This window comes from Gobio gobio (genome assembly GCF_949357685.1).
Source record: "Gobio gobio genome assembly, chromosome: 9".
In the NCBI taxonomy this organism is placed as follows: Eukaryota; Metazoa; Chordata; class Actinopteri; order Cypriniformes; family Gobionidae; genus Gobio; species Gobio gobio.
Genome location: NC_137115.1, coordinates 9,900,558 through 9,914,574, shown reverse-complemented (window position 1 = coordinate 9,914,574; position 14,017 = coordinate 9,900,558). Strand labels below are relative to the sequence as shown.

Genomic DNA, 14,017 nt, shown 5'->3' with positions numbered 1-14,017 from the left:
CATTGGTTCTTGCGAAGCTCAAACATGCTGAGTAACACGAGAATGAACCTCATTGGTTCTTGCAGAAGTTCAAACGTGCTGGGTAACACATGAGAATGAACCTCATTGGTTCTTGCAGAAGCTCAAACGTGCTGCGTAACACATGAGAGTGAACCTCATTGGTTCTTGCAGAAGCTCAAACGTGCTGCGTAACTTGAGAATTAACCTCATTGGTTCTTGCGGAAGCTCAAACGTGCTGCGTAACACATGAGAATGAACCTCATTGGTTCTTGCAGAAGCTCAAACGTGCTGCGTAACACGAGAATGAACCTCATTGGTTCTTGCAGAAGCTCAAACGTGCTGCGTAACACGAGAATGAACCTCATTGGTTCTTGTGGAAGCTCAAGCGTGCTGCGTAACACGAGAATGAACCTCATTGGTTCTTGCAGAAGCTCAAACGTGCTGAGTAACACGAGAATGAACCTCATTGGTTCTTGCAGAAGCTCAAACGTGCTGCGTAACACGAGAATGAACCTCATTGGTTCTTGCAGAAGCTCAAACGTAATGCGTAACACGAGAATGAACCTCATTGGTTCTTGCAGAAGCTCAAACGTGCTGTGTAACACGAGAATTAACCTCATTGGTTCTTACACTTCAAGCAAGCATGCTTAAGCAACTAATGTGTGCGTTGATGAATGTTTATTTGTGAATAAAAGCCTAAATTCAATCTGTTCATCAAATAAAGTGATAGTGTGTCTTCAGAAAATGTGGACTAAACCCCTCATATGGATTAGTTTTAGGATCTCTTTATGAACTTCATCAAAGTAGAAGTTGCATGGACTGTCAATGGACAGACAGAAATATCTCAGATTTCATTAAAATATATTAATTATTTTGTGTTCTGAAGATGAACGAAAGTCTTACGGGTTTGGAAAGACATAAGGGTGATGACAGAATTACATTTTTTGGTGAACTATGCCTTTAAGTTCAACTCTGGATTCAATCCAGGTTCCAGGTTTTCAGTAAATAATGACTTTTGCTGTTGTATGACTTCAGAAGACCTGGAATATACTGCAGAAGTTGAATACTTGTCTTGTATGATATCATTTTGAACCTTGAAAGCTTCAAATACAAGTCAATGTAACTGCATGTGAAAATATCGACCAGTTAATTCCTTGAAATTATTTCTCTTTTCCACAAAAGAAAGTCAAATGGAATAGGAATAATACAGATGAGTAAATGGCACAATGCTATTTACTCCTACTACTCCTTTAAGACACATCAAACCTTTTCTTTCTCATGCATGACTTCTAAAAATAGCTCATCTCAGTCACTCGTTAGAGCTGGATAAGGCCTCCTAATCTGTACTGAACTAACCCCCCCCACCACCACCGCCACACACACACACACACACACACACACACACACACACACACACACACACACACACACACACACACACACACACACACACTTTTTCCAGCAAAACTGCACCAGGCTCTGCCAATTATAAGTCTGATTGCGCATTCTGGGGTGTTTTCTCGGGGGCTGATGGGAAAGCTACCACACAGCGCCTGGAAAAGTGCACGCACAAACACTCTGCTAACATGCTGAAAAACACTTCGGCACAACTGGCACAGCAGAGAAGAACAAACCGGGGACGCTTGTTGTGGGTGAGCTTGTTATGTGGTTGGTTCTGGACAGTTTTTACACTCTCATTTTCGAATTAAGCGTGAAATGTGAGTATAATTAAATTGGCCATTAGATATAAAAGGCATATGTCTTAAACATTAACACACACTAGTTTAAACCCCTGAGCTGCTAATGTGAGGTTCAGCGTTATTCCTTCAACAGGTCCGAAACAGAAACAACATTTGTTTGTACAAGTGGTGAGGCCCTTTCAAAGATTAATGTGCTAATGATACACATACAGAAGCATGGAATGATAGAAAAACTCATAGTTTACTCAGTAATGAGTTATTGAGTGCCTGACAGAAACTTTTCCAAAGCCTAGTGAGCTGCCTCGCTGTCTACTGCCTCTATAAGCAGCTGCCTTTATTTTCGTAGCATATTTTGTTGCCTACTGTTAGCAAAAGCCTTTGTGTCAACAGTGGACCTATGATGTGCTGCTTGAAAAGCTAGATGGGCAGCTCGGGTTTTGCGTCAGATTTAGATTATTTGGCAGTTACACAATGTGATTGTACTGCATTCGTGTGCGTTTACAAGTATACTCACAGTCCAGCGTAACATTATCTGAGTATCACTGATGGCTTCAGTGGAAGAGATGTGAGGGCCAGTGACCGGACGGTTCGAGACGGGTGGATTCGACAGGGAGACCTGGTATGGCCTGGAGGTGGCGCTAGCAGGGCTTTCGCCATAGTTATTCATGGCAATGACACGGAAACGGTATGTGGAACCTGTCATGGAAAGATTTATTAAGCCAAGTAAGATTTTTAGATTTCTGTAGTATGGCCGTCATACATTTATGTCCCCAGTAAACCACTTTTATACAGATTTGGATGTTATTAAAGGAACATGCTGACTTTTTGGGACTTATTCACTGTATCCCCCAGAGTTAGATAATTCCATACATACCATTCTCATCTCCGTGCGTGCCATAACTCTGTCTGACGCACCCACCGCTAGCCTAGCTTAGCTCAAAGACTGGAGGTAAATGGCTCCAGCTAGCCTACTGCTCAATAAGTGACAAAATAATGCCAACATTTTCCTATTTACATGTTGTGATGTGTATAGTTACAAAGTTCCTTGATGTAGCCGTTTACCTCCAGTCTTTGTGCCAAGCTAGGCTAGCGGTCAGACAGAGTTATGGCACGCACAGAGATGAGAATGGTATGTATGGACTTAACTTCCTCTGGGGGATACGGTGAATAAGCTAAAGTCCCAAAACGTCAGCGTGTTCCTTTAATAGGATCTACACATAGACATCGTTTTTAACTAATTCTCTAGTCAAAAAAAACTATAACTAGTATTATACAAATAAGCATTCGAAATTTAATTTCCGTGACTTTTTCATATTTATAAATACATTTTTTGATAACAATATAATAAATACAAATAACAATATTCAAATTACAATAAGGTTTCATTAGTTAACATTAGTATGTATTGTGTATTAACTAACATGAACTAACCATGAGCAGTACATTTGTTACTGTATTTATTAATCTTTGTTAACATTAGTTAATAAAAAATACAGCTGTTCATGGTTTGTTCATGTTAGTTCGCAGTGCATTAACTAATGTAAACAAGTTTTTAATAATGTATTAGTAGATGTTAAAATTAACATTAGCAAAGATAAATAAATGCTTTATAAGTGCAGCTCATCATTAGTTCATGTTAACTAATGTAGTTTACTAATGAACCTTATTGTAAAGTGTTACCACAATTATTATTACAAAACTATAAATATAATACATTTAAAGAATATTAATTACACACTTTTTCCAGGTTCTTACAAATGTTCACCTCACCTGGTTCCAAGTTACGCACTTCCACAGACAGTTTAAGTGGTGAGATATTATCGGCTGCAACGATCCAGTCACCACTGCGGCCTTGCTTCCTGTACTCCACTCGAAAGGCCGTGATTGGGGAGCCACCATTGGCTCGTGGGATCCATGTGACATAGACAGAGCTTTCTGTCGCCATAGAGATAGTTGGGCGATCTGGGGCCTCGGGAACTTGGGGATGAAATCAACCAATCAGAAGTTTGGAAAAACGCAATCTAAACAATAATTATTCTGTTCTCCAAAAATAAACAGCAGCTTTTATGTCAAGTGCAAAATGTAACTTCAACATCAATCAGCGAAAAGACCAAAAGAGCAGACAAAGATAAAATAAACCAACACACACAACAAGAGATCCACAGCATGCCAGAGTCAATTGAGTACTTACTGAATGGGCTCTAAGCCATAGACAGAGACGCAAGCAAAGGGAGAAAGAGAGCAAAATTTATGTGGCAAATAACAGTGAGCCCGAACTCATTAGGATCTGAACGTGCATGCATGCGCGCGCGCACACAAAAAAACTCTAATTAGATAAATACATCTCACACATCTGTATTTTAAAAGAATACTTCACCCAAAATGATTCTGTCATCATTTACTTGCCCTCATGTCGTATTTTGTAATGGAACACAAAAGAAAAGATTTTGAAGAACTTTTATGCACTCTTCTTATAGAGTGGTGCAGGGATGAAGTCAAAACCCGGAAGAGTAAATTCACCACTGGTCCCCATGAGATTTTTCTATGGGGTTTTATAATGGTGGTTTTTTTTTTCAATTTATGAGTAACCTAAAGCCTGTGGTAAACATAACTGGACGAGAGATCGAGGGGTGCATTTATGCATTTTTTTAAATGCACTTTTTACATTTGGCAGACGCTTTTATCCAAAGTGACTTATATTGGATTCAAGGTACACATTTGACATTTTGTCAGTTCTTCCCTGGAATCGAGCCCATGACCTTGGCGTTGCTAGTGTCATGCTCTACTGTTTGAGCCACAGGAAAGCTCCGGGTGAATTAGTCTTCCGGGTTTTGATGTCCCTCCACCACTCTATTGTGACCATAAATCTATCGTGGCTTCAGAAGACTCAAAATAAACAACATAGGTGGTGTGGACTAAATTTGTAGTGATTTTTGGTCTTTTTTGGAGCTTTTTTGGAGCCCTGGTCACGATAGGTTTACACTATATTGGGAAAAAGTAGCATGAACACTCTTCAAAATATCTTTTTTTTATGTTCTACAGAAGACATATGACAAGATTTACAGTTTTTTCTCAAGTACATCACTGATAATTATGAAGCAGAAGTGGTGTAATGGGGTTTTGGGATGTCCTCTTACCTCTGTCATGTATGACCACTCCATAATAAGTGTTAGTGGTTTTATCTTCCAGAACTTTCTCTGGAAGAGACACAATTGGAGCCTTGGAGGGGTTCTTATTGGGGGAAGTTCTTTCTGAGAGGGAGAGAAATCAATAAAAATCAATTTGATTCTTAATGTCGATACAGCAAGATCACTAAGATTAATAATATAAAACCTTTCAAAGTTAAGATTTTTTGATGTTTTTGAAATAAGGCTCTTATGCTCAGTAATGGTATACTAGAACCTGCGCAAAAATCCCTTTATAAATCCCAGCCAGCAGTAGATTGTGCGTAAGTGCATCTCCACCCTGTCTCCTCCCCGATATCACCATATATATGTGCTCAGAAATACAGAAAACATTGTGACTGTGAAATTAAAACAACTGTTTTCTGGTTTAATATATTTTGTAATGTATTCCTGTAATGGCAAAGCTCGCATGCAACATGATCCAAAATCATTCCAATATTTGATAAGCAAGACATCTATTATTGATAAATCATCAAAACAATTGTGCTGCTTAATATTTTTGTGGAAACCATGACACTTTTTAAGTGAATAAATGAATTAATAAAAAAAAAATGTATACAAACAAAAATCTTTTGTAACATCTTTACTGTCACTTTTGATCAATTTAATCAATGTATTAATTTCTTTAAAAAAAAAGAATCTTCACCAATAACTGATGCACCTCTTGATGGAAATAACATCACAACAAGAGGTCTACTCCAGCACATCCCAATGATATCAATGAATTTAAGATCTGGGGCCTCATTTATAAAAATTTCCGTAGATTTCATCCTAAAAGTGTCCGTACGCACAAAAGCTAAATCAAATTTATAAAACCATGTGTACACTAGAACCTGCGCAAAAATCCCTTTATAAATCCCAGCCAGCAGTAGATTGTGCGTAAGTGCATCTCCACCCTGTCTCCTCCCCGAAATCACCATATATGGAGCTTACAACGCCTAGTTTTACATTTCCATGCATATTCCCATCCAGGTGACACCATGTTTAACACTGTCAAAGGTACAAGACATTGAAAAATATTAAATACGGACTATAAATGCCATTTGTGCCTTACACATTACATTGCTGAAAATCATTTAATATCCTTTTTATGTTTTAGAATAAATACATCAAAATATCCATAAAAACTAAATTGTATAAAATACTTCTCAAATCATTTTTAGAATAAAGTTGATTCATTCATTTACACGGACCAAACAGTATTTTAATTCAAAATATTTTGTTCATTTTAAACAATTAAAAAAAAAAAAAAAATTCATGAAGTTTTGCTGGTAATGTGAACACACAGGATGTAAAGGCTATTTTGAATGCCTATTGCAGTGTAAATACAATCATCTGACTCGGTGCGTATTTTAAAAAGGAAACGTGCAAATCTTATCTTTTTCTTCAAGTTGTATCCTTCAAATACAGTGGTATTTTTCATAATTTTGTGAAGATGTCTTTACCCCCGTGTCTGTGCAGCTACGGTTGTACAGTAAGCTATTATCATTGGACTATTTAAACTGGATAATGGACCGTTCAACCACCGAATCATGCAGTGTCTGCTGTAATATCGAAGTAAGTGTGCATCACTGATCATCGTTCTCGCTAAAACATATTTTGTCATAACATGAGATCTGCAGTTTAGTTTAAAGAGGAATTATTGGAATTAGCCTATGTTTAAAACTTGCTGTCATTAAAAAAGCGTGTCACAGGAAAAATGATCAAAAGTAGCACATCCGCATCTAAATTCATATAATTTTTGTTTAAATTCTGAGTAATGACTGTAATTTCAGTGCATATCGCCATTGATGAAAATGGAACATTAATGTAAATGTGTATATCAAAATGAAAACAGAGTTTACATTTGTTCTTACTTCATTACTTTTCTCACTCTAGTAAAGGAGTTTGCGTGCAGGTGCGCAAATTTTCCAGTGAAGTTTGTCTTTATAAATCACAACTTATGCGTCGGAAGTGGCGTATGCCTCTTTCAGGGCCTGTTTTGTGCATACGAAACGGTTATAAATGAGGCCCCTGGACTCAGAGGTGCCGAATTATGTGTGAAAATGATTCTTCATGCTCCCTCTCAACCATTCTTTCACAATTTGAGCCTGATGAATCTTCACATTGTCATCCTGGAATACAGCCATGATGTGTCTTCCTACATGTTTGTTTAAGAAATGAAAAGCTACACACTCCATCAATTAGGGCTAGAAGAACTGTTTCCAAACATGTATAACATGCTATAAATGTAATAATCACTGCAATAATGATCCAATCATAGCATTGGCCTATTTAAATCCGAACAGCGACTCTTTTTTTGGCCGGGCAGTGTGAACATATTTTGGTGAAAATACTAAAGTGCCTTTTGCACATAACTGTATATTATCTTCATAAAACAGCATTAGAAAAGTGAAAATGAACTCCAGTTAGGCGGAATGCAGACTGTGTTCTCACCCTTTCCGGTGCGGAAGGTCAGCATGGCGGGCTGACCCTCCCCTGCAGCGCTGCGGGCCACCATCAGAACTTCATACAGGCTGGACGGCTCCAGCTCAGACAGGGGCAGAGACTTCTCACTGCCAGGCACCCGCACAGTGTGCCAGTTCCCCACCACATTCCCCATGTCGTCCACCTACAGGGGCATACAGCACATGCGCAATCAGGTAACAGCCTACCGTATGTAGAGATCTAATGCTCACGGCCGTTCCGTTTTAACCCACATATTTCGTGTTTGACTTTGCACATAAAGTTCAACTAAGAACAGTAACTTCTTTCTTGTTCTCCTACTCTGAATCATGACAAAAGATCAACCCACTCAACTATTCCTGAGAGCACACGCTATGTCACTTTTTCCTGAGCCAATGTGACAAGCGCTGCCAATGCAATCTTGAAAAGAACCAGAGCAGTTTTATTAGTCAAGGGAGCTTATTATTGAAGAAAACACAGGCTTTTAAAGAGGAAATGACCAACTTCTTACCAAAACGCTCTTGGCTGGCAGAGACTGCTGAATTGTGTTAGCACTGACTTCGCAGTAAACGGCACAGGGCGTTGTTATGAGTATGTGCTCATTCTCAAATCTAATAGCTATAAATCTGACCTTATAACTAACGCCAAGGGAAAAGAAGAGGGTGGAGCGAGATTCAGTCATTCTTGACAGGGTAATAATAGTCTACATTTTTTGCCCCACTTAAGAAGCACATCAGCAAAAGATTAATAACGGAAAATATACAAGCATGCTTTTTGATTTCTTACCTTGCGGTATTTTACGAAGTAGGCATTGATAGGGATGCCCCAGTCCCGACCTGCTCGCCACTCTAGATCATACATGTTGGGTTTGTGGGTTTGCGGTGGGCTGATTATGATTGGTGCTTCTGGCGTAGGTTTGTCGTTGATTCTCTCAGGGGGCTGTCCTATAGTTTCTCCAAGCCCCTCCTCACGCATGGAGAGGAACAGTTCATCACCCTCATCACTCTGGATAGGGTGGACAGAAGGTTGTGTCTCCATTGGAACTCCAGACATGGGACTAGACTGGGGTTCTGTAGAGGGAATAAAAGGGTTTCAATATTGGTCATAAATCTTTTATTTTTCCAAATACAGGCGTACTTTTTAATTTATGTTTTAGTTCATTTTACTGGTTACACTTTATTTACAGGTGACATTTTGGTCATTGTGACAGTGTAATTACACAAATAATTACTGAGTAATATTAATTAACTACCTAATACTTCTAGGTTTAAGGATAGGGTTAGGTTTAAGGTTAGTTGCTTGTACTTAAGTATAATTTCCTGTTATTACTATAGTACTATAAGTACATTAAGTACTTTAAGTAAGTACTTTAAAATAAAGTGTTACCAGTTTACCTTTCAAGTATTAGTACAGCCCTGTACTGTATGTAGAATTGTTAAACACATGCTTAGTACTTTGCAATATGCAAGGCTTTATATTTTACATTTTCAACTTAAATTTTTCCTCTGGCATTAAAATAAAATGCAGAGAACCTGCGAAGGAATGATTAATAACATTCTATTATTAATTGAGTTATTTTTATTAAACCCCACCAGAATGGTCCACTTGGTAATCCATGCTACTTAGAAGCAACATTAATTCTGACACTGGCTTGGCAGTCAGTCATCTGAATTTTTTTTTGTGAACTTGGATTTAGTGAAAGATGACAAGCTCGCACATATGTGGATTTCTTTTATGTGTGAGTAGCCGTGCACTGTGTGTGTGTTGTATACACATTAAAATGTTCAAGTCACCGCAAAGTAAGAGTCAGATAGCAACTGAATAATCCCAGCTAAACAGCTGAAAAGCAGTTGCTGGAGAGGTGAGGTTTGTTTCTGGTTCTTGGGGACTCATTCTCAGTTGTTGGGTGTGTGGCACTGGTTTACCTTACAAAACAAACAGCCCCAGAGTCAGTAACACTAGAGCTTAAACTGGGCCTGCCGCCAGCCACCACACATTCCACCCATCGGCCATTAAAATACCAGAGCGAATACACCAGCTCAACATGCCCACCTTCATATCATGTCCTGTTTGAGCCATAGGGCAAGCCCTGGATTCTTTAAGGGTAAGCCACTGTCTTACACCTGGCATTTGAAAAGAATGAACAGAACTAGACTTTTATATTTCTCAAGAAATATTTCTTGAGAGATACTAGCAATGTTTGAGGTTGCCAGGCTGTTGCTAAAGCAGGGATTGGCAAACTCAGTCCTTGAGGGCCACTGTCCTGCAAAGTTTTGATCTAACCCAGATAAAACCCTCTAGTAATCCTGAAGCTAAAGTTGGAGCTAGTTGGAGCTAAACTCTGCAGTACAGTGGCCCTCCAGGACTGAGTTTGCCCATCCCTGCGCTAGGGTGATCTGCCTGGTTGCTACTGGGACATTGTATAGCTGCTTATTGACACGAGTCACTCCGCTCACCTCCAAGTCTCTATGGTATTCTGGTCTGACTCCAGTTCTTCCTTCAAAGAAAGTCTATGGGCCTGTCCTAATACCCACAGTTGCTGCTGAGGCCACTTAAAAAAAGTGCATGCATGCAATAGGAAGCAAGTGCTCAGGACTGTCCAAGGTCAGACAACGCAGAAGCTCAGTGCCCTTAATGCACACTAAATCCACAAAAGTTCTACACACATGTGGTCTTCACAGCTACTTGAACACTTTGTCCTAATTACTACATGTATGTAAACAAGTGGTCAAGTGCAAAGATTGCAAGTGTGGGTATTGGGATTGGACCGCAGCAATTTTTTTACCATGGCCATTTGAGGTTTTATTCCTTTCCATAGCACAAACAGTACTGGAGCCAAATCTTAGGTTATACTTACTTAAGTTACGGGTTTGTTCAAATCCCTAATCGGAAGTATGAGCAATAGTAATAGTGAAGTGTGCCTTAGAAAATACCACTAATGAAAGCAAGAAACAGTGAATATCGCTCCGACGCTTTGATCTTCTCTCTTTTTCTGTACAGTAGGTTTTTCTCCTTTGTGACTCACATGTGGATGATCATTAATGATTGGCGTATAAACATTACATGGGAGAGGCAGAGACAAAGAAAGCGAGTTTAAGAGGAACAGTCAGGCCTCAGACTGCACTCGGGCTGTACATCATCCCGACTCACCCACTATCAGGAAGCCTCATTGGAGGCCTTAACATTTTTAAATATTAAATTCTCTACTAGTGTAACCGGTTCTACTCAATTCGAACCATGGCTTCTCTGTGGGCGCTCTAACAAGGAGGCTTAAGACCGCAGCCTCTAGTATTGGTCGCTAGAGCGCCTCTTGAGATCAGGGGACTGAGGTTTACACGCACAGCTCTTACTGACAGGTACATTAGGAAAACAAACAAAAAATATTGATGACTCATCTTGTTCACAGGAGCATATACAAATTTCTGTCCAATCAAATGCTCTATAGAAAGATAATGCCCTTCCCTCTGCCTTTGAATAGCAACACCAAGTAGCAAATCACAGTTCATGGTTGTGACAAACTAAAGCCTATAAAAAACAAGGAAATTAAACAGCTTCAAGAACAGGAAATTAAACTGCGCTCATCAAGACATTTTATGGGGTCTTTAAGAACACAAGTCCAATCAGCATCCTACGCAAAACAGCTGATCACGTCTAATGCTGTTTATTCCTTTTCCAGCAGCCTACGGATCACATATCTATCTCAAATCTTGCCGTTAAACATAAACAATTCTGCTTTTACACTGACCTGAATTTTATCAGCGCAAAATAAATCCCCCTTGTAGCTGAGCCAGGAAAAAAGTGATACGAGCCAACATTTGGAAAAGACCTCCGTCATGTTTTATCTATTCTGAAGTCTGCATATCTCTAAGCTTATCAATCATGTTTGGAGACACAGAGCAAGGCTGAGGAATAGCCTCAAAGGAGGGCAGGGGAGGGCTGTGTGTGTGAGAGATGTGTATTAATAAATATAGGGCTAGTTGTGTGTGATGTTGACAGCTGGGTGGTCTGGTCCTCGTCATAACCTTGTGTAGTTACTCCTTACATTCCGCTGTCCAAGAGCTTATCCCCAACAGCACGCACAAAGCTCACTCTCACAGCCTTCTCATTGCCAGCCAAATACACCCACCCCAGCTCCCCCTTCTCCAACCAAACTCTAGCTAAACTCTCTGCCCTGCTGGAAGGATATACTGTCTCAGCTAACTGTACGGTAAACCTGTATCTTCTGCTAGTAAAATGTGGTTTTTGTGTGTGTGTATACATAAATATATTAGGGCTGTCAATGTTAACGTGTTTATATATATAAATTAAACCCATCACAATGGTTCTAGGTAGTTGACAAGGTTGTTAGGGTGTTCTGGATGGTTGCTAACTTGCTATAGAGTGCATTGGAGCATCGTCTTACCTGAATGAACACTCAGTCTTCCCGCCGATTGTGCAGAGCTAATGCCATTGTCAAACAGGCACTGGTAGATTCCCTGATCTTGAACCATTATTGAAGATATATGAAGGGAGAGGCCAGAGATTTGAATGCGGGGTAAAGATGAGAGAGGGGCTGAGTTGTGGAGCCATGTGATGTTGGGGGTTGGACTACCACTGGCAGCACAGGTAAATTTCACAGAGGAGCCCACAGTCACAGCCTGATCTGACAAACCTCGCAGGACGCTTACTTGCGCTGTAAAGAGGAGAAGCGTGCTGGATTTATTATACACATAATGAAATAATACAACTACTCCACATGAACTACTACTGCTGGAATGTGGGATATTCCTTCTTAATATTACCGTAATCCGATCATTCTGTTGTTCATTGCACAGAAATGATGTATAAAGAAACAAAATGGCAATGCTACCATTTGTTGTGCAGTTGTACAAACATTTGCTAAATAGGTTTTATTACTGACCAAATATGCACAAGTTTCTAGGTTTTACATAATGTCTCATTTTATTGCATATTTCCCAAGTAGGAAATTGGAAATTCTGACTTTCCCCAGGTAAGGCACTTCATGCAGTGAGCATTACCCAGTGGTTGAAAAAGCCATATAAAATGGTTGAGGAACTTGAGAGGAACCTGAACTACATGGACTAAGCTGCCCTAAACCTTGGTAACTTGACAAGATATTAATAATAATTCCTTACCAAGCACATTCACAGTGTAGTTGACACTAACCACAGCTCCATGGTCAGTCAGAACAGAGCAGCAATAATGTCCTCCATCACTCAGTTGAATGTCATTCAACATCAGGTTGCTATGCAACAACATCCATTTGGAGCTCAACGAAAGCTCCACCCCATCTTTAATCCATTTGACTTTTGAAGAAAGACTTCCTGATACAACACACTCAAGGGTCAGAGACCCAGATTGGTCCACTGTAAGATTGCGAGGGGTGATGGGATAGACAATCCTTACAGGTGATGAGCTTTCTGAATCTACATGAAAGAAAGAGTGCAATAGTTTTATTAGTCAACTTCCCATCATATTTGCAAGATTGTTCTACTAAATACATAATTCCTCATTACATACAATTTTAATTTACAGTACACACCCAATATCTAACAATAGAAAGAAAACATCTCAGAATATATTTTTTCAGCAGCATAATGTGGGAAAATCTGAAGTGTAACTCTCAAAATGTTGTAATACCTAGAGAAAAAAAAACTAATAGAGTTTGCTCAACCAACCTTTGACTATGAGTTTAGTGCCATGAGCCTCTACTTGAGTCTCTCGGGTTAGAGGATTATAAGCACCACACTTATACATGCCCTGATGTTCAGAAGACACTGACACAATCTGAAGGTTCCCGGAGGGCAGGATTAAATACTCATCTGAAAAATAGACAAAAGAAACAAACTTTAGAATTGTTTGATTGTATCTACATGTGCTTCTGGAGGGTCATTTGAGTCTGTCTCGCCTGTACCTGTAGGCTGTTCCAGCCATTTCCCCCGTATCCGGAAGCGGGGCAGAGCAGGTGGATTGCTGCGAGGAAGTGGGCATTCGATAACAGCAGTGTCTCCCTTATTTACAGTAAATGATCTCCGATGGGTGTCCGCAAACTCCTCAATATCTGAATGAAAAAATTGTTTGAAAAAAGATTGAGTAGTCAATCACTTCACAGCAATGTGTAAAATAACTCTGGGGTTTATTTTGCAAGATGACCAGCTGATTGAACATTATCCTGCTTTTTAGATTGACTACCTATGAAGTAAACAAATAAATGAACATAAAATATTGATTTTGAGTTATACAACCCCAAATCAGAAAAAGTTGGGACAGTATGGAAAACGCAAATAATAAAAAAAAGAAGTGATTTCTAAATTTACTTTGACTTGTATTTCATTGCAGACAATATGAACACAAAATATTTCGTGTTTTGTCTGGTCAACTTCATGTCATTTGTAAATATGCATCCTTTCCTGTCATTCAGACCTGCAACACATTTCAAAAAAAGTTGGGACAGGAGCAATTTAGGGCTAGTAATGAGGTAAAATGGCTAAATAATGATGTGATTTGAAACAGGTGATGTCAACAGGTGATTGTAATTATGAATTGGTACAAAAGCAGGATCCAAGAAAGGTCTAATCCTTTAGGAGCAAAGATGGGCCGAGGATCGCCAGTTTGCCAACAAATACGTGAGAAAATTATTGAAATGTTTAAAAACAATGTTCCTCAAAGAAAGATAGGAAGAGATTT

At 39.3% G+C, this 14,017-nt stretch overlaps 1 protein-coding gene across 1 annotated transcript in view; it reads right to left on the bottom strand.

The window, feature by feature from the left end:
• The window catches only part of cdon (cell adhesion associated, oncogene regulated), a 48,440-nt gene that overhangs the window by 15,251 nt on the left and 19,172 nt on the right, over positions 1-14,017 (bottom strand). The window contains exons 4-12 of the mRNA XM_079825355.1: positions 13,245-13,391; positions 13,009-13,152; positions 12,466-12,756; positions 11,733-12,002; positions 8,117-8,400; positions 7,322-7,496; positions 4,838-4,951; positions 3,471-3,677; positions 2,215-2,396 (exon numbers count right to left, since the gene is read on the bottom strand). Of these exons, the coding sequence (XP_079681481.1) occupies positions 2,215-2,396; positions 3,471-3,677; positions 4,838-4,951; positions 7,322-7,496; positions 8,117-8,400; positions 11,733-12,002; positions 12,466-12,756; positions 13,009-13,152; positions 13,245-13,391 (1,814 nt within the window). The remainder of the gene's footprint in view (positions 1-2,214; positions 2,397-3,470; positions 3,678-4,837; positions 4,952-7,321; positions 7,497-8,116; positions 8,401-11,732; positions 12,003-12,465; positions 12,757-13,008; positions 13,153-13,244; positions 13,392-14,017) is intronic.